The 24,611-nt window shown below is 45.1% G+C and overlaps 1 protein-coding gene across 1 annotated transcript; it reads right to left on the minus strand.

The window, feature by feature from the left end:
• Window positions 1-180: 180 nt before the first annotated feature.
• On the minus strand, window positions 181-24,611 carry ERICH6B (glutamate rich 6B). Its single transcript, XM_015851759.3, has 12 exons — window positions 24,523-24,611; window positions 18,017-18,436; window positions 12,003-12,161; window positions 7,250-7,371; window positions 5,973-6,074; window positions 5,727-5,881; window positions 5,503-5,567; window positions 4,794-4,939; window positions 3,238-3,326; window positions 2,521-2,673; window positions 1,304-1,532; window positions 181-585 (listed from the first exon to the last, which is right to left on the minus strand). Exons 2-12 carry the CDS (start codon window positions 18,375-18,377, stop codon window positions 463-465), a joined length of 1,704 nt encoding a protein of 567 aa, XP_015707245.2. The 5' UTR covers window positions 18,378-18,436; window positions 24,523-24,611; the 3' UTR covers window positions 181-462.

The raw sequence follows: 24,611 nt of genomic DNA on the forward strand, positions 1-24,611 counted from the left end.
CTTCTGTCTGACTGGTGCAGGCAGATATGTGACCTTTCAATGCTTGGAGCCTCCTAAAGAGGTTTGGCCCTTTGGATTGTGTCTCCTGGGAAGTGCAGTGAATGCCAGAACAGCTGGCCAGGCATTTACTCTTTTGTGCCTGTACCACGTTGGGTATTTCCCAAGCAAAACCAATATTCCTTTTGTTGCAGTATTCCTGTTTATTGTTCATAGGGTTTTCAAATGAGATCGGCTTGGTGTTACAAGGACTGGATGTACAGGAAGACAGGCATTGTGAGCTTGGAAAAGGAGCTTTATTGTCATTGCAAAGTGACTGGCTGTTGTCACCTTGGTGAAGGAAGGGCTGGTCTGAAATGCTGACAGTAACTGCTGCACATCTTGATGCCTTCGTTTCAGTCTTTCGTGCAGACAGATGATGATGAAACACCAGGAGTGATATCACCAAGGCTGAGATTGCCAAAACTATTGCAAAGCTGACTTAATGTTGGAGAGCAGGCTCCTGAGCTCAGTCTTTTTGGTTTGAAGGAAGCGCTCCTCCTTGTCTTCTAATCCTTTCAGTAGGTGACTCATCTTTGGGTCTTTCAGCTGCAAAGAGAGGCAGTGTAAAGAGAACATTAATGCTGAAAGGAGGCCATAAGGAAGAGCATCCTTTGTGACTCAGCTCACCCTTGTCCTGAGCTGCCCTTGCCCTCCACACACCCTTAGAGCACGCTAACCCACTGACTTCCCTTGGGAGACAGTCCCCTTTCCAGTGTGTGCCCAGGGGACTGAGGGGCTAAACTCCATGGGGAGCTGTGGGCAGGGAGATGAGGATACATAGCTACAGGCTGGGAAAGTCAGTGGCACTGAGAGCCCTGGTATTGCAGCATTTCCACACCCAGAGTAAGGTCAGAGGGTGGAAATCTGAGCAGTAACAAATACCAAAGGATTTCTGTTCCTGTCCCCAGATGCTTGTTTCATGTTAAGTGAAATGCTGTTAAGATAAAATCAGGAGCATTGTGTTTGTATTGACATTTAATATAAATGTTTTGGAAAGAAATAGCATTTCAAAATGAATTTGTGAGATGTGCTGTTCTCGCCCTTCTGCGGCAGCATTTCAATCTTATCTAAATGCTTCCCCGAAGTGGAATTTCATTAAGATTCACACAGGCAGGAAATTTACTTTGGAATGAAATGATGACTTTTCCACCTGAAATCTGTGGCCAGCCCTAGGGCAGCACCCCGGCAGGATGTGGTGTATCTCAGCTGGGCTGCTCTGCACTGCACAGAGGACAGGGCCTGGCTAGGCACATCAAGCACTCACCTTGAGCCGGGCCCCGATATTAAAGTGGATGCAGTTGTTGTGGCTCACAAACCATAGGTGAATTTTATCCTGAGTCTCAACTTTAAGGGTGAGGTGGCCGTTCAGTTTCATGGTGATGGGCTGGAATGGAGGGCTGTGGACGTGGTGGTTGAGATTGTGCCAGTTCCAGCGCTTCTGCCTCTCCCCTGCTTGCTCAAGGCAGATCCCAGTGCAAGGGCTCAGGATGGTCCTGGGCACAGACATTGGGTGAATTCAGAGACAACAGCTTACCCCTCCCAAAAGCCATCTTCTGCACTGGGACAAAACTCATTGTGAGAGTCATTGTTGGGTGATGGTGTTCTCATAATAGTTGTCCTACAGAAGAAGCCCTATTGCTCTAACACCATTTATACTAAAAGTAAGTGCCGTGCACGTGGCTGTGCGTGTTTGTGTGTGTGGCAGTGCATGGGAGATGGCCCTGCTGAAAAACAAAGGGGAGAGAAACATGCTGTGTGTGGGGAAAGCAGCCCATATTTACAGCATCCAAGCCCAAATCAATACCCCTTATCTTGTGACAGCCCTGGGAGCTGGAGCCCCCCAGACGTAGCATGTGGGGCCATGTGTGCCCCTGGGGGGACATGGCTCGGCTGAGGGGTGGGTGATGCTTTAGGATCAGCACTGAGCTGTGAAGCCTGGCTGCTGTGTGATGGATGAGAGGCTGACGTGTCTGTAGGCAAGCGGCGGGGCTGCAGTACTCTAATGGACGTGTTATTACAGAAGCTATTCAGAATGATTTGTAATAGCTGGTTAGACATTTAATACAGCCATTCATTAGTCTCAATGCAGGGAGGACTCATGAAATTGAGCTGGGATTTACTGATTCCTGCAGTTCCCAGTTTTCTAGAGGGAAACTTTGGAAACTGAGGCTGCCAAAAACTAGAATGTGATTGCTCAGACACCAGCAGCTTTCTCTGAAAGCTATTGGTCACCCCATATTATCAATAAGCCTGCAAGAAATCGGTCATCTAAGCCATTCTTTCCAGTGAAGAGCACTCACTGGAAATGAAAAACAAAAGCAACGTTGATATCAAGCTCAAAGGCTTCAGGCATGCAAATAATAACTCTGATTTTCTAGGATGGCCACCCAGTGCTCCATGAGAAGCCTGGGAAGAAGATGCACGTTCATCCCTGGGCTGAGCCATCAGCAAGGCACTGTGGCCCACCAGCCTTGTACCTACCAGGGGCGCCCATTGGGGTGGAAGCTGACACCGTGGCCACGGTTCCCGAAGGCTGCCTGAACCCTTAGGTGTTCGTTGTCCTCCAGGATGACGTAGGTGAACTGTGCTTCCTCAGTGAATGCAATCAGGATGGCTATGTTGCCTGATGGGTAGCTGAGAGGTGGTTAAGGAAAGACAAGCCCATCGGAAACCCATAGAAAACATGATTTGTGTGAAAAACATGGTGGTGTGCTGTGGGGAGGGAAATATGCCTCTACCACCCCCTCTTCAAGCAGCCAACCTGAGAGCTACTGGCTCTGTAGACTGTGTTTCCATAGAGAAGTGTTGAACGACACAAACTGTGTAGCCAAATGGGTTGTGCAGCCCAAAATGAGGCGTAGTGGCCTTCAGTTGTGCCAGAAGAGGTTCAGGTTACTTATTAGGAAAAATCTATTCTCAGAATGAATGGTGAAGCAGTGGAACAGGCTGCCCAGGGACGTGGTGGAGTCACCATCCCTGGAAGTGTTCAAGAAATGTGTAAACGTGGCACTGAGGGTTATTGGTTGGCAAGATGGGGATGGGCTGGTGGTTAGACTATGTATCTGACAGGTCTTTTCTTACCGTAGTGATTCTATGGTTCTATAAAAACACAAAAGCAAGCTGCTCCAAGGGAGAACCACAGTGGTCCCCTTGGAGGTAGGACACAGCCGTGTTGGCTCATCTACGTGAGCTGGATACTAAACCTGACCACTTCCATCTGGGAAAAGGAGATAGAACGTCTGTCCATCAGGGTAGCATCTCCTCACAGGGCTGGGAGAGTGGCAGAGCTGCAGGGGCAAAACCAGAGTGATGAGAGGCAGGTGGGTGCAGGGGAGCATTGTAGGGTTGCGTAGGATGAGGACGCTCCACACCATGCCTTCCTCTCCCTGTACCCGTGCCAACCCCAAGCCATCACACCCTTGTGCTTTCCACCTAGCCTTTATTTGTTTGTTTGCTTCCTTTTTAATTAAACCCCTTAACATAACTAAGGGAAACCCATCCTTCAGTCCTGTGTTTTTTGCATTTCATGTGCAAAGCTCAGCTCTTTTTTATTATATGTCATTAGCTGCTCTCTGATGATATAATTTGCCAGGAGCCCTCTTTCCATTAGACACACGAGTAATTTACCCAGCAGCATCCTGACAAGTGAAATAAAAACATCTCTTTGCTGAGGGCTCAGCTCCAAGTGCTGCAAGGGAGCTGGGTTTGGTGCTTTCTAACAGTAATAAGGAGCCTGGATAAACAGAGAACAGCTTGTTTTGGTTGAGAAGGGGAAGCAGAGTGAGTTTGCTGCTCACATTTAACATCATCATTCAAAGCAGCAGCTAATGGCCAGGTGCGGAAAGGGGCCTGGCTCTGATTTGGTCTCTCATTGAGATTTGAGGGACTGCTCCACGGCATTTCCCATTTGGTACCCAAGAAGGAACTCACTTCAGCTGCAGCACTCATTAATAACCCGAAGGTGCACACCTTGGCTTTGCAAACCAGGTAAGGATTACTGCTTGGTTGTAAGGGATGGAGGGAAACAGAAAAGCAACAAACCGGCAATCTTGTGCCTGCTTTCATTTTTCAGGCTTTTTATGAGGCTAAAAAGACAGGCAGGCCTAGGCAGGAGGATTTGCTGCCCCTATATTTCAGGAGGAGAGAGCAATATAATGCACTTCTATGTTGAAAATAAAAAAGCCAACAAAATCACTGATTGCGTGATAAATCACAGGTGGTTTGCTGAGACGCCTGTAGAAACTGCAGGAGCATTTTGGTCTGGGGAAGAGAAGGAAAGGAGAGAAGAGAGGTTTGAGCTGGGAGTGGGGACAGAGCCCCTGAAAGGTATTTTTGCCCCTCTCCCAAAAAAAACAGCTTCCTGATCCTTTACTTTGAGGAGCTCAGATCCATCCCCACCAGGCAGCTGCGAAGGGTAGCCTGGTTTGGGGAGTAAGAGGGATGGATAGTGTGGGGCTAAGTAGAGCAGGGCCTGAGGTTTCAGCTGAGGTACAGGTGGTGGCATTCAGGCTTCAAGGTACGCAGCGTGCTTGGTAAGTAAAACATTTACATGTGGGCATCATCTCAGTAAAACCCTGGACTTGATGGTCTTTATAGGTTTCTTCCAACTTGGTTTATTCTATGATTTTGCTGAATTGGGATCTTTTCCTTATCTCATAATGATATCTAAATGTGTTTGGCTGGAGCAGGTGTGACAACATATTCTATAACCCCCACCTGAAAAGCAACATGAAGAGCTCAAACTCTACACCCACCTTTAGGTGCTCTGCAACAAACTCTGTGTCCATCTCAAGCAGGTCTTCTAGAGCTGCCAGTGTTGGTTGGTGCTTCATGAAAGGGTCGCCCTTTGGTCTGATGGTGTAGCTGCTGGGTTTTGAGAGTCTGAAAAAGACTGTATTCACTGGAAAAAAAAAATGTTTAGGAGGTTGGAGTTAGAGAGAACACGAACTAGCTCTGTTTCTCCAGGCCTTCTGTCTTCAGTTATTTGGAATGGAGAGGGAATGGAAGGAGGGATTGAGGAGTTTTTGTGTTTTCAGCTTTGTTTGAGGAGAAACAAGTGGGAAGATGTAGCCTGAATAAGATGGAGTGGGCTCTGTGACAGTGTAGGATGATTCTCCAGAGAAATGTAAGGGATCTCCTTGCTCAAAACAGTAAAATGTCCAGCTGAGAGCTGCTTATAGCAAAGCGTGGACTGAACATGAACAGGCAAATTTCTTCTGTACAATCTCCTACTCCTTTCAACCAGAGGTCTCACAGCATGTAGATGACAAGCCTCATGGGCAAGGAATTATGTAGACCTATGTTCTGATGAACTACAAATACCCCTGGCTGCTCCTAGTTAGGATTTTGGCACCTTTTAGTACATAGAAGGCTGCAGTCTCTGCTTTTCTGAGAGCCCTAAAGTTACCATGTGCTTCTGGCTCCAAATTGAGCTCAGTGACCACAGCAATTCAAGGTACTCACGGGAAACAGTTTTCAAGTACTGCTGAAGGGTTTTCTTGTAGTTCTTACAGCCTCTCCCACCTAACCTGAGATCAAAGAAAAAGAGAGGTTGTCAGTAAGATCAAGTTGTTGTGTGATGCCACAAACAGGTTTCCACCAGTGAAATCCCTTGGGCCAGAGCAAAAGGATGCGCTGATGGTCCTCCCTCCTCCCACCAGTGTCTGGGGTCTCTCTGGGTTCCTTACAGTTGCAACACCTTCTCCTTGATTCTACTTTGCAATTCATCTTGTAAATCATCAGCATGGGAAGCAGAAGCCATCTTGCCCTTTGCTTCATTTTCACTCATCAGGTCTTGGATGGCAGTTCTGAATGCCTTCTTATAGCTCCAGCAGCAAAAGAGCTGTGGGGTGCAGCACACATCAAGGGTGATGCGGATCATGGGCAGAACCGGCTTACATTGCAGCATCCCAAGACTGTATGAGTAGACTCACATTTTCCTGTTGTTTTCCCTTCAGATCTGCTACTGTTGGGATTGGTTGTTCAGGAGCACCACAGAAGATACACCTTGCAGGCTCTTCAGCTACAGTCGTTTCCTCAGAAGACATAAGAAATTAAGTATCAACTTCATTAGTTAATAATAAAAAATAAGAAATGGGCTTAAATCTAGGTCGTTCCCATAAAACCCACTGCATTTCATCTAACGCCAGCCCTTCTTTTGGCAATACATTTATAGATACGTAGATATATGTACTTAGGAAACTTGGTCTGTATTTGATTATGTACGCTTTCAAACAGGTGTAGCTGTCATGCTTACTCTTCCTTCTTAAGACATCAATGGAAAATACCAATTGATTTTTATATGGAAATTGGAACACCTCGATTTGACCTTCTTTTGACATACTGCAAAGCACTGAGTATGTGTGTGTGTGTAGGGGGGGTAAGAGCAAAGTAAAGCTCAAAAGCATTTTAAAAAGCAAGTCTTGTTTCCTCTTTAAGAAAAACCTTGAGAGAATACATTAAAAAAAAAGCAAGACGTGCTCAGGTTTTTTAGGGGAACTTCAAGGGAAAAGAGGATGTTTGTATTTTGAAAAGAAAGAAAATTGTATTTGCAAAGCTTTATGATGGAAATATTTGTGTTTAGCCCTTCTCTATTGTGGTCGTTTCTTGAAAGTGACTTAAAAGTAGCTTTAAAGGCCTTTTCCTTTCTGTTGTATTTACAGTAGTTGTCCCAGTGCTTTCTACTCCAAGCAGAGATGTCACCTAAGCACACCACATCTCAGCCCACACTGCATTCCGGGTGGCTATTCCTCATCTCTCAGCCCACTGTGATCCAGCAACTGGATGGGCTGGCCAACAGCACCCACTGTGGTGGCATCAGCACCAATGAAAGGCACCCATCTCTTCTTGCACCGTGTGTGTCTTAGCACAGCCCAAAAGACTCTTTGCATCCCAGTCACTGACATTTCTCTTCTTGACCTTGTCAAACAAGACCTGGTTTTTGTATGGTCAAGCCTAAATTTCATAAGGCAGGAAGCGTCTGCTCTTTTGAGTGTTGCTCAGCCTGATTCTTTTACCTGCAAACACCAGTGGCATCACTCCATCCTCTTGCCCTCAACCAGGTTACCCTGAGAGAAAGAAGTGCCTCCTGTTGTTAACACAGATGCTGCTGGCACTCCTCCCCAATGGGTTCTGCTCCTGAGAAAAAAGCCCACTAAACTGCCAAAAAGAAACCTGTGGTTCCTTGTACTGGTCCACTGCTGGGCCTCACCTGGGCTGTGCACTGGGCAGCTGCCATCCCATTATCCTCCTGCTTTTCTGGGCTGGACGATGATCCCTCCTCTGACTCCAGTCTTGGACTTCTGTAATCAGGCTCAGCAGGCTCACACACAGCTTTTTGCAAGGAAGAACTGCTGTTTAACTGGCATTCATTAGCAGCCCACAGATTTCTGTGCAGGGTTTTCTCAAAGGAAGGCTTTGCTAACTATTGCTTCTACATCACTCCTACATCTATTCATACAACAAGGAGAGGGAGATGTGCCAGTTAGCCACACTGCCATCCATTCTCAGAAGCACCATATGATCCCTCATAACATCCAAAGAGCTTGGGTGAACTGCATTGCTTTCCCCTCCTTGGGAAACTTCACATCTCCGAGAGGAGGCTGCTCTGCTGCCACAAACATTGCCCCATGTTTTCAAACCATTCGAAACTGATTTCAAAATAGAGGTGAGTAGAGATAGGAGAATGTTGCTGGCGATATTCAGGGTGTTTGAGGCAATGAGATGACAGTGAAGAGTCACAGAAAGATCCTTGTGGCACTGAATAAAAGGGTAATAAAAATCACAGATGAAATCCGATGTAGATAAATGTAAAGTGATGCGCATGGGAAAAGACAATCCTAGGTTTACATATAAAATAATGGGCTCCAAGGCGGCTATTTCCACTTGGGAATGAAATCTTCAGGTTATAATAGATAGCTCTATGCAAATGTCAGCTCAGTGCTCAGTAGCAATCAAAAATAGCAAACAGAAAGCTGGGAATTATTAGGGGTAGAGAGAAAAACAGAGGAAGTCATTATGCTGCTGTATAAATCCATGGGCTCCCTTCTCTTGAATGCTATTGTGCAGCCCTGATTCACCAATCTCAAATATGATATAAGAAGAAATAGAAAAGCTACAGAGAAAGGCAATTGAAGATGATCAAAAGCATTAAAGGGCCTCCATTCAGGGAATGACTGAATAGATTAAGACATTTTATCTTGGAAGAAAAATGACCGCAGATAAAATATGACCAAGTTTCGTATTGGGAAGAGTGGTGTGACTGGAGAACAGCAGTTCACATCGGTCAGAGTTCTTCAGAAGTAAAGAAGGATCACCAAATAAAACTATCAAGTGGTATGCTCAAAATAAACAAGAGATTTTTCCCTTGCAGTGCTCCTCAACACGAGGTGGGGTGCACGTTTAATGTTTCCATTGGTTCAGGAGGTTGTAAACTGGATGATGGGAGAGGAATCCATCAAGAGCTGTGGTTAGTGGGCATGGTGGGGATGGGCTGATGGTTGAACTAAATGATCTTGGAGATATTTTCCAACACTGATGATTGTACGATTCTGTGTTTCACAGTAGGGCTCAGAACCTGAATGACAGAACCTCCTCTACTCTTCCGTCCCTCTGTACTTTTCCAAGGTTGCCTTAAAACTCTTTCCTTAACTCTTTCCCAGCTGACAGATGCAAAAGCCCTGAGCCTCACACTGTGCTTTGTCTCCAGCTAGAAATGAGAATGAGAGATGGTAGCTATTACAAGGTAATCATGCCCCGGGGGAAATTACTGAGCTCAAGTATCTCTGCTTCCCAGACCACGGTAATCTCCTTGCACTCAGTTAGCCATTGGCAAAGCTTGTCAGGGCAGGCTGGATTGTCACTCTCAGCATTTAGCAGCCTGCCCTACTTCTGGAGCCAGCTGCATCGTCCAAACATCCTCGTGTTGACACTGCATGCTCAGTAATGTGGAGATGAGGCTTATTTTCAGAATATCTACCATTTTCACCTATAAAGACTAATCTAAAGCAAATGTAAGGCCGGATTCTATTCATATCGACACCTGCGCAATTTTGCAGCAGCTCCGGAGGAGTAATGATGATATACATTGAAACAGGAGGGCAATCAGACACCTGTCTGTTCAATTGATCTTCGGGAGAGGTGGCACAGAGAGCTCCATTACACACACTGAAAAAAAAAAATAGACTGACTGCAAATGTTATGGGGAAAAAACAAACAGCAACAATATTTCTTCATCTCTAGATATCCAATAGGTAGGAGACCCTGCTGTGTTGGGCTCTGTACAAAGATGAAGGTAGAGTCCAGAATGAGGAGTGCAATTTGCAAGTAGGTGAGAGGAGAAAAATCTTCCTCTTCCTCTTCCTCTTCCTCTTCCTCTTCCTCTTCCTCTTCCTCTTCCTCTTCCTCTTCCTCTTCCTCTTCCTCTTCCTCTTCCTCTTCCTCTTCCTCTTCCTCTTCCTCTTCTTCTTCCTCTTCTCTCCCTCTCTCTTCCTCTTTTTCCTCTTCCTCCTATTCTTCCCTTGTTATGGCTACCTCTTTATCACTCACTTCTTCGCAATGGGCTGGCCCCATCCCATTGACACTAGAGAGCTTACTTAGGCAAGAAAAAGTTACAGCCTAAATTTTACGTTACAAATGTTAATTATTTAGGTACTGTTATACAAATGAAATGAATAAATAAAACCTGGGCACCCTGCAGCCCCACACCTTGCGTCTGGCCTGCCTTTGCTGGCTCAGGTTCTTAACTCCCTTGATTGTCTTATTTTAATGTTGTTGTGCTGAATAATGCATATTTCTTGTGAAGAAAAGCAAGTGTTTCTGTGCAGGGGGAACTTGGCAGCTTGGAATACTGAGCAGCAGCTTCCTCAAAGCAATGGGATTCAACCTGGTAATCAACGCTATTAGCATTAAAAGGAACTGTCTAAATGTCAAGCTGGTTCAATAAATAAGCACTAATACACTTAGAAATGGAGAATTAAAAGTTTCACTGCTAATTATGTTTCTTATCCTGGATTTTCTGTCAATTCTAGCTCTTCCATTCAAATGAGACAATCATTTTCTGTCAAGATGAAGGAAATGCGATGGTCTGAAAGTCAAGAGTGGGCAAAATTGTTCACACATAGCAGAGAGTTAAGGTGGATCATTGTCCCTCTCACAACCCTTAGAAGAGCTGTAAGGTCAGTGGACTGTTCCATTGGAAGTGTTCTCTCCTGAGGCACAGATAATTGGGAACACACCTGAGAGGCATCCCCTATGGCCAATCTTGTTGGCTTTTACCTAAAGCAACATCTGACCTCCTGTCACCTCAGCAGAAGCCAACCTGAATGGTCTCATTTTCTGCATGCAAGTGGAACACAAGTTTTTCCTGTATGCTTCCTGTTCCAGCAGCTCCTCTGATACCTTTTAGACCCATCAGAGCCGGGAAACACCAACAGATACTCCAGGCTTATGTAAGACATGGCCTTATCTGTGATTGCAAGTCCACAGAGTGGTACTGGGTAGCCCCAAGAACCCATGTATGGTCTGATCTTCTGTAAAATGAAGGCATAGAATAGTGTTTTCAAATACCGTGTAGATGTGGCACTGCAGAACATGGTTAGTGGGCATGGTGGGGATGGGTTGGTGGTTGGACTAGATGGTGATATTAGTGGTCTTTTCCAACCTTAATGATTCTATGATTCTATTCTATGATTCTATGATCATTCAGGGTAAGGGAAAGAGGGTGGTGTGCTGGGGGTGTGGGATGGCTGGATCCTGTAGCAGCAGCAAGGAGGGCTGAATCCAGTGATGGGAGGACGAAGCATGGAGGGCAGGCTCCTCTCATGAGCCAAAGGTGAATAACATGTGGTGCAGGAGGTGGGCAGCAAAAGCAGGGGGTGCAGTTTGCTGGAGGCACATTTCACAGCAAGCATAGAAATGAGCTGTGGGCTTAACAACCAACTCCACTCCTCAGGACCCAGCCACCTGCAGCGCTGCCTGGATGGAAGCGGCTCAGCTACGCCTGGTGCTTTGATGCAGTAATGACACGTAACTGAATCTGATGGCAAAGGCTAATCCTCTCTGCCCTGTAATGTCCCCAGTCAATCATGCAGTATTCTGTTATTGGAAAAACTCATTTTTGCCCCTCCGATGGTAATCACTGTGTGCCCTGAAGCACAAGCCTTGATAGCCTGCATAATTTGCAACCTAGCTAAGTGTAACTGCAGATGTTAATCCTATTTATATAAATGCCTGACAAGCAAAAGTAACGATGTAGGGATGAGCTGCGGGATGGGGGAAGTCTTCCAGGCATCCTCCTGCAGATTTCAAGCTGCTGCACCCCACTGATAGGAGACAGAGAGTTTGGGGGGGGGAAAGAGGAGAGCCCAGGCAGCAGCTCTGCCTTTGTGCCCTGTGGTTTGCTTGGCCCTGGATTCTGGAACAGACCTCACAGGGAGCATGTCCCTGCTCCAGGCAGTCGCGCCTTACCCAGAGACTGCAAGTATATGCAGCAAAGCCAGTGGGACTGTGGTGAGAACAAACAACAACAACAAAAAAGAAAGGAAAAAGAAAACCACCTCAAAATAAGATTCTCCTCTTGCTGCTCTTTCCCCTTTCCTCCCTGGTGCATGTGCTTTTATCCAGGAAGAAAGGAAGGATGTTGCTGTCCCACGTCCTTCCTTCACAGCCCCTGAGGACTGTAGGTGCCCAGATAGAAGAAGAAAAAGAAGGTTTACCTCTCCTGTCACACTTTACCACCAAACATTCAATGAGCAACAAGGAGTGACTCTGAATACTCTGCTTGGCAGGAAAATGTCAAAGCAAAGTGACCCATGATGGCAAAAAGAGGTCTTCAAATGGGTTGGTCATCTTTACCAGCAAAATGGCTGGGATTTTCAAAAGGCCATCAACAGTGGCAGCTGGGAATCTCAAACACTCGGGCTGATCTCATGGCTGTTGTGATTAAGCAAAAGATCACACCATACCTTGCTCATGTTGCTCTGCTGGGCTGTTTTCCTCTCCCTCCTCTGTTCCTGCCTTTTCCTCTCCCTCCTCTATTCCTGCCTCTTCCTTGCTTTCAGCTGGCCTCTCATTCACTTCTGCCTCAGTCAAAATCTCTGTGTCCCCGGAGAGCATCACCGCATCTGGAGTGAAGAGCAGAAATTCCTGGAGTGTGAAGACATCATGTCGTTGTGACCTCCATAAGGAAGAATACGCAGATCAAGTACCTAGCTGTCATTGCCCCCCCACAACCTCCTTGGGCAACCTGTTCCAGTGCATCACCACCATCACCACCCTCTGTGTGAAAAACTTCCTCCTAACTTCCTCCTTTCCTCTCCTTACTGAGTGTAATGAGACTTGAATAAATTAAATCTCCCATTTTGAGTGAACTGTGCCCTGAAATAATGCTCGCCTTCTCTACTGAGCAATTGCTCAGTAAGAAAGACACCCTGCTAACTGTGTGATACACACCTGCACCATGGAAGGAAGGGTAGCAGTGAGTCAGGGAGGCAGAGGATGGCAATATTATTAATTGCATCCATTAATATAAATGGAAATGGACAGGTAAGCATTTGGATATATTTCCTGCTTTCTTTTGGGCCTGAGAAAGAGCTGTTGCAGCCAAAACCACATTTTCTACCCGACCTGTATATTACAATTGGTCTAATAAAAATGAATTTCATTTGCCTACAGAAATCACCATTCTGGGCACTTAATACCCAAAGAACATGCTGTTTTCTATTCCTGGCTTCCTTTAAAAGGACAGGTCTTGCTGCTCGTTAGAGTGAATGCACAAGACACATGTTAGAGCCAAGTGAGCGCTACTGTAGGAGCCTCCACATGATGGTTTTCTAGGCTTGATTCTCCATGCACTTAAATTGATTTTATGGTCATGGTACTCCCGGGACATTGTGGCAGCTGCTTCAGGTTTTCACCAGTTTAAGCAAGATTAAATTGGGATGCACATACCAGCAAGCAGCACTTGCTGCCTTCTGTGGTCCTTCAGCATCTCTGACACTGCAAGCAGGCAGAAGTTTGGTTTAAAACCAGAACCTACACATATTCCATGGGCTGCTCCTGCCACAGACAACCTCAGAGCTATTCTTCTCCTCTCCTGTTACGGAAACAGCCTAAACATCATGTTTTAGTTATAAAGTGAGTTTAGTGGGTGGAAGGGTGGGAGGGGAAGGGGGATTAAATTTACTGCTTCTGTGACTACAGATCTGAAATAAATCTCCGATTCAATGATAGATCAATAACACTGAGATTGGGTTTAAATTATTAATAAACTATGAGAAACAAGGATAATTATTCTATGAGTCACAGCTCTCTAATGCACTGCACATTTTTTTCCCCCAAGACATCTGCACTGAAGCACAACGTGCCTATCTTTTGGCAGAAGGCTGTAGCCAAGAAGCAAATGCCTTTTATTTTGCAGGCTAAGCATTTAGCAAGCCCTCGTGGCTGAGACAGCCTGGTGACAGTGCAGTGCTTCTCTCATAGACCTGCATGTAAGAGACCCTAAAACACTCAGGGTCTGATGTGCTCCTGGACCTCAGCTCTTGAAGATCCTTGAATGTCTGGAGGTGTTTCATGAGACAAGAAGGAGATGGTGCAATGAGAGGGTTCTTCAGCCCAAGGAGGCCTATGAAGACCAAGAAAACTAGAATATTTCCCTGTGCTGGGCAAGGAACTTCTCCATCAGCTGAGTCAAGCCATGTGGACAAAGATGGTGCCTTTTAACTCAAATGATTCTATGATTCTACAAAACTGAGCACCCTGGACATCTTCCTGCATCAACAGGTGGTGGCATCTCTCATCTCCTAAGCACCACAAGCGGTGGTGGAGGCAGAGGACAAACCCGACAGGCTCAGACCTTAGCACTGGTACCATCCCCTTATGGAGATTTCCTTGGCTCACCGCTTTTCCCTGTGCCTCAGCACAGTGGAAGGGGCTGTGCAGGCTCAGAGTGCTCACTCTGTGCTGGTGCCCATCAGCTGCTTTGCTGAGCGTGGCCCTGCTTCACCCCGAGCTTTCACTGATACGTGAAAACCCTAATAATGAAGAGAACCAAACAGAGCTGGATCTGAGGAAAAATGCCACGAGGCTTTTTGTGCCTTAATGACAGAAAGGGAACAGAACACAGGATATCAGTAATGAGGGGCATTTATCATTGTCAGAGTGCTTCAGTTGAATCAGAATGCCCCTGAACAAAACTCACTTATGAATAACTTTTTTCTTTTAAAGTAAGCTGATGCCACAAAGCCACTTTCCAAAGCGAACCCACAGTTCTGAGTACTTGGAACACTGGGCAGGTCTGCATCAAACAAACTCATCATCCCCCCTTTTGGCCAGGGACTCATCTGAGTAGCTCCACTCTGGGTCATCTCATCTTCCGTGTCATGCCTTCTGCCACTGTCATTGCAAAGAGGTGACACCAGGTGGGATGATAGCAGGAGAAGGGTGCTGTGGGGCTTAGGTAAGATTTCCCAGCAGTGATCTTTTGTAGCTCCGTTTTGGGCAGGTAACACTAATCCTAAAATCCTTGCTCTGCTCCATCTCATCCTGCATGGTTCTACAACTGGCATCAGGCTGGGGCAGTTCATCATGCATTATGGTGCTGGAGCTGTGTTGGAGCCAGCTGTGGCTGTGAAGCAGTACTTCTTCCTCATCACAGCATGTCCAGCACAAATGGTGCTTTCCAGAAACCCTCCCATTCTCTCATTTTTTTTCCCCTAAAGATGCTTGTCAAGGCAAGAAATCATTCTGAGCCTACAGTGCACAGCAATCAATGTGTCTGTGCAGTGCAAGGGGAGTGTTGTGATTGCCTCTGATCTACCAATTCAGAGGTGCCTGTGGCCTCAGAAAATGGAAAAAGGCATGGGAAAAAAAATGTAAAGTTTTTCATTTTGCTGAACAAACTGCGGTTGGGGACCTACTTGATCTGATTCAGGGAAGGAAGGAAGGAAGAGGTTTCGATAATTTTGTTTGTCTGCATTAGTAACTCAAGGATGTTGTTATTACATATCACTGCTTGCTCACTAGTGGCCTATGATTTCTAAAGGTTTTTGGGCACAGTGCTTGTGGGTGAAAATGGGTGGTGGAGTCATCGTCCCTGGAGGTGTCCAAGAACCCGCATGGATGTGGCACTGAGAGACATGGTTAGTGGGTACACTGGGGATGGGTTGATGGTTGGACTTGGTGATCTTAGAGGTCTTCTCCAACCTTAATGACTCTATGACTCTATGTTTCTATACTCATTTTTCCTTGTTACTGAGCACACGTAGCATCATTTAGAAAAAGAGCTAAACAACCCTAAGAATGTGAGGACAGAGGACAAACCCAACATCAAGACTGATGATGCTTAGTTCACTGATAATACTGACAAAAAACTCTCCAGAGGCCATCAGCATCCCTCTGAATACCCCCAAACACTGAGGGGCCCAACAATAATCCCTGGCCAGGATGTCACAGTTTATTAAGAGGAAAGGCAAAGCAGATGCTGTCGGGCTGTGGGCAATGCAGGCACTCCATAAATTTCCCCCTTTTGGTGTTCCTGCTGCCAGCCCACGTACGGCATAAATACAGCCTCACCCAGCTGTGTGATGCAGAAAAATGCTACCAATTATTGTCCTTTCTTGGATTCCTTTGGCTTAGAGCCAGTGGGATGAGCTGATGGAGAGTTTATTGCCTGTGCTGGAAAGGAGAGAAAAAGGTTTATTTTAAGAAGAAATATTCTTTTTGTATTGAACAGCAGGGTTTTTCTTTCTTTTTTTCTTTCTTTCTTTCTCTTTTTTTTTTTTTTTTTTTTGCCTTGAGATTTCTGGCCATTTCATTATTTTGTATTTCAGATAAAACCTCCCCACCTTAACGAGGAACATTTTTTCCCCATTGCTTTTAATGGTATAATAAATTTCAGGCAAGCCAAGAAAAAGCTCCCAAAAATTGAGCCTTAAAATGTGGCTGGCAACGGAGGGCAGGCTTTGTAGAGGAAGAGACAAGAGTTACAAGCTAATTCACTTTGCCTTCCCTGCAGGTTTCTTCTTGCAAGCAACTAGATGTAGTGTCAAAATGCTAAGTGGTGATATTACCAAAAAATCAGGGAAGAACAGAATTGGGGCAGGCATTTGCAGAAGGTGGTGGGAGAGGAGAGGACCTGTGTACATGTGGAGGTCAAGGGGAAAGGATATCAGCACAGACGTTTGAGGATGGCAAGAGGTGCTGGTGCAATGCAGTCGGGAGGAATAAGGGATGTGGAGAAAGAGAGATGTGGCTGAAACAAGGAAGCAGAAAAAGCATCAAAATGAAGGTATGTCATTCAGATTAGATGAGCCATTTTGTCTTGTGAAAGACAAAAGCAATGAAAAAGGATTTAGAAAGACCAGCAAATCCCCACAAACCACTGCACTGTGCAAATACCTGGAGAAGTATTGACTGTTCAGACTAGGTCCATGCTGAGTCATTCCCAGTTCCATTTGATTTTCCTTGGTAAATCTACACATATGTAAATACTCTACCCTCTACCATACAAGAGAAACCTCATATTTCATCTGAATTGTAAATGATGATTTTAAATGTGGTGGCAATCCAGCCAGCGGTTCCCTGGGACAGCACTGTGAGAGGTTTCCACATCCACCCATTCCCACTTGTTCTACTTGTGGCTGCTGCCTTAACCCTGTGCTTCTTGTAGGGGCAGGTTGCTCCTCAGGGATGTTGCTCACATGCATGCCTATTAAGAATACTTGGTTTCCCCATGGAAAGTCCTTCAAAAATAATAAACCTTTGCTTGGGTGCAAGCAAATTTACACTGGAAAAAATAAAAGGCAGAAGTAAAAACACTTCTTTTGGCCAAACCCTGGGAAGGAATGATGCACAGATTCTCTATTCTCTCAATAACCCTTTGCATTTTGAGTTTTGCTGACTCTTTCATGCCAGCTGTGCCATTCTGGCCATGGTGAGGGCTCTCCCACCAGCAGGTGGACTGCATGATCATAGCACGCTCAAAGAAGAGATAAGGAAGAAAGTTAATACTTCCTCTGCAAAACTTTCTCAAGAGAAGGGCAAGTGGCCCCAGTCTCTGTTGCAGAAAGCCAGGCTTGCCCTAAGTAAAGCAATGCTTCTTGTTCCCCATGCATGAATGATGCATGGTGCTTCCCCAGTGGGGTATCCAGGTTATCTGTCACAGGTCCCTTCCTCACCCTCTCCTTCAAGACAGCTGTGACTCTGACTTCCACACAGCCATAGATATTTCCTTCCTTGTATCTTAGGTTTTTTCTTCTCCTTCCATAGATTAACCACATTTTTATCTCTCTTATCAGCCTCCAAACACTGGTTAGTTTACTTAATGAGCCATAAAATATTACTAAGATCAGAGTATATGGGAAAAAAACCCATAAATAGTTTGAGATATCTAAGAGACAGTTGTATGATATACATTTGCTGGTATATGCATGCAGCAGAGCAAATCTGGTTGCTCCAGGCAAGTTGCTTCATAGCATTTGACTTTGAACACCTTGTTTCCCAAGATGGATGGATGGGTTTTCTGGCTCCATGTACAACAGCACCTTCTGCTTGTGACAAGAAGGCTGGGGCTGCAGTCTGTGTGCTGGTGCTCCTTGCTTTGCTCTCACAGTTCACAACCATTGCCCAAAACAATGGTGTGGTCACACCACAGTAGCCCTCACTGATGGGCAGGCACATGTCTGTCCCAAAACAGTGAGGCACTGGAACAGCCTACCCACATGGAGTCACCGTCCCTGGAGGTGTTCAAGCACTGTGTAGATGTGGCACTGAGGGGCATGATGGGGTTGGGCTGATGGTTGGGCTACGTTATCCAATCTTAATTATTTTTATTTATTTTTTAATTATTTTATGATTCTAAGACCCAGCACCATTCCAAGTGCCCATGTATAGCACTCATGTTTTCCGTATACAAACAGAAACTAAGGGAAAATCAAGGATAGCTGCCTTCCCTCCAACAGATTGCTGTTAATGTTACCTGTTAAAGGCTTATCTTTCCTTGAAATAACTGCATAGCTGTTCTGGCAATCTTCTTTGCTGCTTTCCTTCTGTTTTGCTGGAAAGGATGAGGGGGTTCCTTCAGGTTCTTCATCCCGGATAAAGTCTGTGCTGGCTTCCCCAGTTTCCTCATTGCAGGAGAGAGCAGTATTACTCTGCTTGTTATTATCTTGTATTCTCTTATCAAAGGCTTCCTTAGAAGTTGTGTACTCCTTTTCCACCTTTCTCACATTTTCCTCTGTGAGAGCAGAGCTGGAATCTGATGGAACAGTCCCAGGGGAAAATGTTTTTGGTGGGGGCTGGTTACTGCCAGACCCTGGCAGCTTGTGTCCATTAGACATATCTGCAATGCATTAAGGAGATGAGGCTCTTCAGCAACAGGCAAAGTCAATTCATCATTCTGGTAACAAAGAAAGAGAGAAGAGAGAAATCCCATTAGTCATTTGCTCCTGACGTTTGTATTGATTGATGTAGTTAAAATGTTCACACTAAGATAACCTTATTAGATTGAAAATCACTTTCTTTTAGAGAGGATCTACTAGGCTCCGATTCAACAAAGCACTTAAACAAATACTTGATATTAAAGACAGGCCGAAGTCCTGTTGGTGGGATTTTGTTAAACAGATTCCACCTACCCCTTAAATGCCAAAGCTTAAGACATCTAAAAAAGCCCAGACAGACCTCAGAATGCCTGTCTGTGCTTAGAGAGGCAACCAGATACCTTCTGTCATAACACACAATGGCACCCTTGTCCCCACTAAGGCTGCACTGAAGACTGCATCAGTGATTTCATTATTAATCCAGTTTGCTTTGGCTGTAAAGTGCTGTATGGCTGAAACTCACCGTATGCAGGCAGGAACAGAGCACATTTTATATTCATTACCAGTGCTCAGACAAATTATTTTAGACATTTTATGCTACTCATTGGTAAAGGAAAAAAAAAAAACCCACAACAAAAATATACAGTAGAATCTATTGAATCTGTTTAATTGGTCTTTCTGGTGGCCATCTGACCATGCCAATTAAATGAAGACAAACAAAAGCAGCTCTCAGAGGACTCGCAGTGAATGAACCCAGGGTAAATAACTGCACAATTTCTGTTATTGCATTATTCTGTACAGTTGTGTGTCTGAGACATAAACTAGTTATAAAAAGTGACTCGCCCTGCTGTTTGCAATATCTGGTTAATTGTGTCTGCATCTTCCCTTCATCCACTCGGCCTGTTTAATGTCAAAAGAGAAGGGAGGGGATAATAAGGTTAGCATGGCAGCACTCGTGTTTTGCAGCCTCCCCTCCTGACAACAGCCCACCTCTCCCTTCCAGTTTCTGTTGGGTGTGGTGGTCCTCTACTATGAATGACTGCAGACCAAGACAGCTGTTTCCAACTGTTTTACAGGGGCAGACCCACAACTGGATGTCAGCTTTGGGCCACTCATCTGGATTATCTACAGACTATGCAGCCCCCTCTGTCCGCTTGGGGAGAGTGTTCCCTGGCAGCACACACAGAGGGGACCATTCAGTATTTGGGGACATTCCAATATTTGAAGGAAGTGTGTAAATAGGAGGGGGAACGACAGTTTTTGAGGGTGGATAGTGATAGGACAAAGGGGAATTGTTTTAAACTGAGACAGGGGAGGTTTAGGTTAGAGAAGCTGTAGATGCTGCGTCACTGGAAGTGTTCAAAATTGGGTTGGACGGTGCTTTGGGTAATCTAATTAAATGAAAGATGTCCTTGTTCATGGCAGAGGGTTGGACTAGATGGTCTTTGAGGGTCTCTACCAGCTCAAAACATTTTGTGGTTCTGTGATGATGCTGTGGTGATGTGATCTTTGCACACTAAGGACTGAGACTTGCTGGTTAGTAGGTGTCAATCCATAACGCTGACCTAGTTTAGTTTCTTTATAAAAGTACTTAACAGCATCAAGTCAAGTGCTACAGAGAGACACTTGTATAGGGTATCAATATTTTTCCATTTATCAGTTGAGCTTATATATCTAATTGGAAGAAATCACTAAGATCAGACAAAAGCTACCTTCCCTAGCAGTCTGATGGTTCACACTCAGGTCTGTTAGTAATTTTCCTCTTGTCCCTCTCTCAGGATAGTTTTCATTGCTTGTCTGGAAATTTCCTTCTTATTCAGGATATCTGAAAAGCAGTATCAAAGACCCAGGAAGATCCAAAAGGTTTCTCTTCTAGTACTGTTTGAACTGGGCTAGGTGTCTATATCTAGATTTTTAAAGCACCTAGATTTATCAGTGGCAGCCAAACACTGCATCCTTCATTGTTGGGACAGAAGAAATCTCATTATCATACTGTCCAGTTATATTGATTTTTAACTCCCTAGAGAATTAGCTTTCCCGGAAAGGTCCGTCATTTCTGCTTTTTATGACCATTTCTATAGTTATTTTTTATTTTGAGATTGCCTCTTAACTATGCCTTACAATGTTTACAGTTGTCTACCACTGCACAGAAGTGCTCCTGATATTCAAAGGGAACTTCCTGTGCTCCAGTTTGTTCCCAACTGCTCATGTCTCAACCAGTCATTTGGTTGGCACTTCCTTCAAACATCATCTCTCCACTCTCATGTCACTTCATTTGCTTTGGATAGCAATACATGGACTTGGCTACTCTCATAGAGAGCTCTGGGGCAATCCGGAGCTGTTTTTAGTGTCTACATGGGAAGGTTGGCCTTGCCCTGTGTCTGTGCTCATGCCTCTCCTCACCTCTGGCCAGCTACCACATTTCACCAAGGTCAGTCCCCATGCACCATTATCTCTGGACACTGGCTGCCATCCTGAATACTTCCTCTCCCAAGGATGTTTAAAAGGCTCTTTCATCTATTCTTAGCAAACTCTGTGTGCCTTGTCTATAACCTTAAAACACAGGGAAGTGCAATTAGTCCAAGCTCAACTGAACCAAGCACATTTCAAAAGAAAAAGAAAAGAAGAGCTGTCAACATGTGGCTTTGTTCTTCTGCCTGGCTTTGTGAAGGAGAAGTGGAGCCCAGTGGCAGGGCCTGTTTTATAACACACAGCTTGTTTGTGTCTCCCTATCACCCTTCCCATCTTGAATCTCCAACAAGCAAATGAGAAAAATGAGCTTATACAGCAAGTATGGAGAAGCACAGAATCAAAGACTCATTGTGTTGGAAAAGATCTCCAGGATCTCTAGTCCAACCACCATCCCATCCCACCATGTCCACGTCCCTCAGTGCCACATCCATATGGTTCTTGAACACCTCCAGGGATGGCGACTCCACCACCTCCCTGGGCAGCCTGTGCCACTGCCTCACTGCTCTTTCTGAGAAGAAATTTTTCCTAATATCCAAACCCCAAAATAACTCTTCTTCCAGTGATAGGGAGTTACTTACATCAAATGGGCTTATTCACCCTGTGTTGCTCTACCTAAAGCTATACAGCTAATTCTTTGATAATCTTATATTTAGGGGATTAAAGCCTTCAGGGCAGATCCTCTTGGTCTCTGTGCCCGTATTGTAACTAGCAGGCTGAGCTCTCACTCTCAGGGGGATGTTTCTGATGAGTAGTATCTATCACAGTGGTTTCTAGAAGACTCTGTCCTTGAACTTGGCTCATCAAAGCTGCACAACTAACAGATCAGCAGTTTCACCACCATCGGAAGAAATGCAGCACTTGAATGTTCGTGTTGAACTTTTCCAGGAAACTGAAGAGGATCAAATGAGGCATTTTACTGAATTCTAAAGAGGGTTGTTTTTTTTTTGTGTTCGTGCGTGCTTGCTTTCATCAAATGAAATGTTTGAAACAAAAAGCCCATGGCAAATTAGAGGGCTGACATGCCATGTTTTGAAAGTGCCAAATTTAAAGATCTCTGCTTTGGAACTCGGCCTCTCTCTATGCACCAGGAGCTATTCTAGGATTTTGACATTAAACTATCAAATTTTTCACTTGACCTGATACGTGCTTTCCGTACAAAGCTCTGTCTTTTCTTTGCAAAATGCAAATAAATGTTTTCCCAGTCTCACTAAATACTATCACACGAAGAAGAGGGATCTTGCTTCTTTTAGCTCAGAATTTGTGGGACCGATATTAAATAGTAAAATCAGTCACATCAGAATGACATGCTTAAAACCTAATAGATTACTGTAAGCTGCCCATTACAGTGCCACAGGAGATCGTCCACTAAATGTTCACAAACACATCTGCAGCACAGTATCACATCTCTTCCAAAGCCTTATCTGTCCATGACATCAGAGCTCTCCATAAAAAGCAAGTGAATTTAAAGCCACATTTATTGGCTAATTTCCTCTGTGAAGCTTCAATTTCTCTATAGCTCTTCTGTTCTCATAATAATATGCTAGTCAGAATATTTGAATCTTGGAAAAACAAAACACAGCTGAAGTAGCTGGAAGGCTGAGGGCTTGGGAAGCAATTTCCTCCAATTCATCAGAAGACAAAGGGAAAGGGATAATTTTGTTCCTGTTAATAAAAGCTGAACTGCTTTGCTGGCACAGTTGCCCTCAAATTTTGTTTGTTCTTGCTTTTGTTCCCCACCTCAACCACAGCCCTGTGACCATGGCCCTTGAACTGAAGTTTTCCTTGCATTGGGTGCAAGGACCATGAAAACACTGTCCACTGCTTTTGTTGATGTGACCCAGCACCCCTCTGCCAACACATGGTTGGAGGTGATGCCTTCCCTACAAGATGTATGCCCCCTCCCTGGAAGCATTCAAAGCCAGCCTCGATGGGGTTCTGAGCAACCTGGTCTAGTGCGAGGTATCCCTGCCTATAGCAGAGGGCTGGAACTAGATGATCTTAAAGAACTCTTCCAACCCAAACCATTCTATGGTTCTATGAATGATCATCCAAGAGGAAACTGTAGCTCCCTGGTTAGCAGCAGAAGTTACAGAATTGAATGACATCAAATGAGGATTAAACTTCACTCTGCACCAAGAAATGTCAACTAAGTTAGTTCCAATTGTAAGCTTCCAGCACACATCCCAAAAGGACTGCTGTGTACACAAGGTTAGAGAGGCTTTCATACACAGACAGGATGGGGGGATTTTCACTCTGCAGTGGGTCTGGAGGGAATACTGGGTAAATATGAGCTTGGTCAGCCTTTGCTTTCTTTTACTATTTCATGGTGTTTGTGTTTGTAGAGTTCCCTCTCTTAACTGGGAATCTTTCTATTTTCCTTGTACAGTGTACATGTTTAAAAGATAGGTATATGTTAAAGCACTCATAGGCTTTCACAAGCATAACAAGCCCATTAACCACTGCAGTTCTGTCCAGACAAGAACTCCAAGTTCTGCATTACAGCTGTTTCTCTTGCACAGAAAACCAGCTCCTAAACTAACACCATCTCGCACTGTTGAAGGCATTTGGAGAGCAGTCGGTTGCTGTAAGTCACAGAGGAAAATACTGAGAGGGCTCCTGTAGAGAAGCCCTTGTGCCTATGGCACCCTGTACATCCTTGGGACGGGACACACAATGCAGTTCATGAATATTCTTCAGCGAGCCTCCTTGTTCAGCAGGATAGCAATTACACAGCGCAGTAAAAAGTAATAGCTCACATTGTAAATAGTGGTCATTAGGGTTATTCTGGGGTCTGTGTCACTGGAGACACAAAAAGCCAGATGAAGTGAGGCTGTATGACCGCACAGAAATCCCCCAATGAAGCTGTTCTGCAAATAAAGTTGCTCTGCAAGAGAGAGGATTTGTCCAACAGTACTGTGGGAGATTTGCAGTGATGGGCTCCAGGTAACGTGGAGCTGAGGTTATTGCTATCTGCAGCTTTGATTTCTAGCACTGCAGTGTGTTGCAGGTAGAAATGTTTTGTGCAGGACCTGATCCTCTCAGCCACAAGATCTGCTGGTGGTGCTTTTATCAGAGCCCCTCCTGCTTCACTCTGAGCAGTGCTGCCTCTTGCCCTGCCCTCATCAGAAGCCAGATGCTTTAGGACAGATCACAATGACATTACTTACAGGTGCCAAACAATGCATAATTAATCCATGCCCTAAAAAATACCCACTGCTCTAAGCAGCCTGAGAACTGCCAGGAGATGCTGTGAAATGAGATCCCCTGTAAAGCTGTGCTGTCCCCATGAGTCATTTGTAGGGTCTGCCAACCCCAGGGTGTCACCTGGCTTCAGCTCTTGCCACGACCACATTTGGGAGGAAGACACTTGATTACTTTTTTGTTTGCTTGTTTGCTTTTGAGGTATGTTGTAGTACATAATTCATCTTACATTTCAGCTCTGTCTCTGGGGGGAGGAGGGGAAGGTGGTGAAGGGAGAGGTCAGCTCTGCATATCTCCTCCTCTCCCATCACCCACTGGTACCTGCTGGCAGGGGTTTGGTTTCATCACCTAGGCAAAAAGGGAAAATGGGAGAAGAGCAACAAAAATGGGATCTACAAGGAAACACAGATGAAACTGTAAAGCAACATCTGACAGTCATATCTGGCCAATCCATGAAGACTGCTCCCAGTAAAAACATGGAGGACAGCTTTACCTTTCTGGGCAGGAGTATCCAGGAAAGCAGGAAAGGAGACCTCCCTAACCCAGGCCAACAAGGGCAGGCAGAGACCCGGTGGTGGTGAG

Source organism: Coturnix japonica, chromosome 1 (assembly GCF_054131305.1).
Source record: "Coturnix japonica strain WE chromosome 1, WE-NBRP24, whole genome shotgun sequence".
NCBI lineage: Eukaryota > Metazoa > Chordata > Aves > Galliformes > Phasianidae > Coturnix > Coturnix japonica.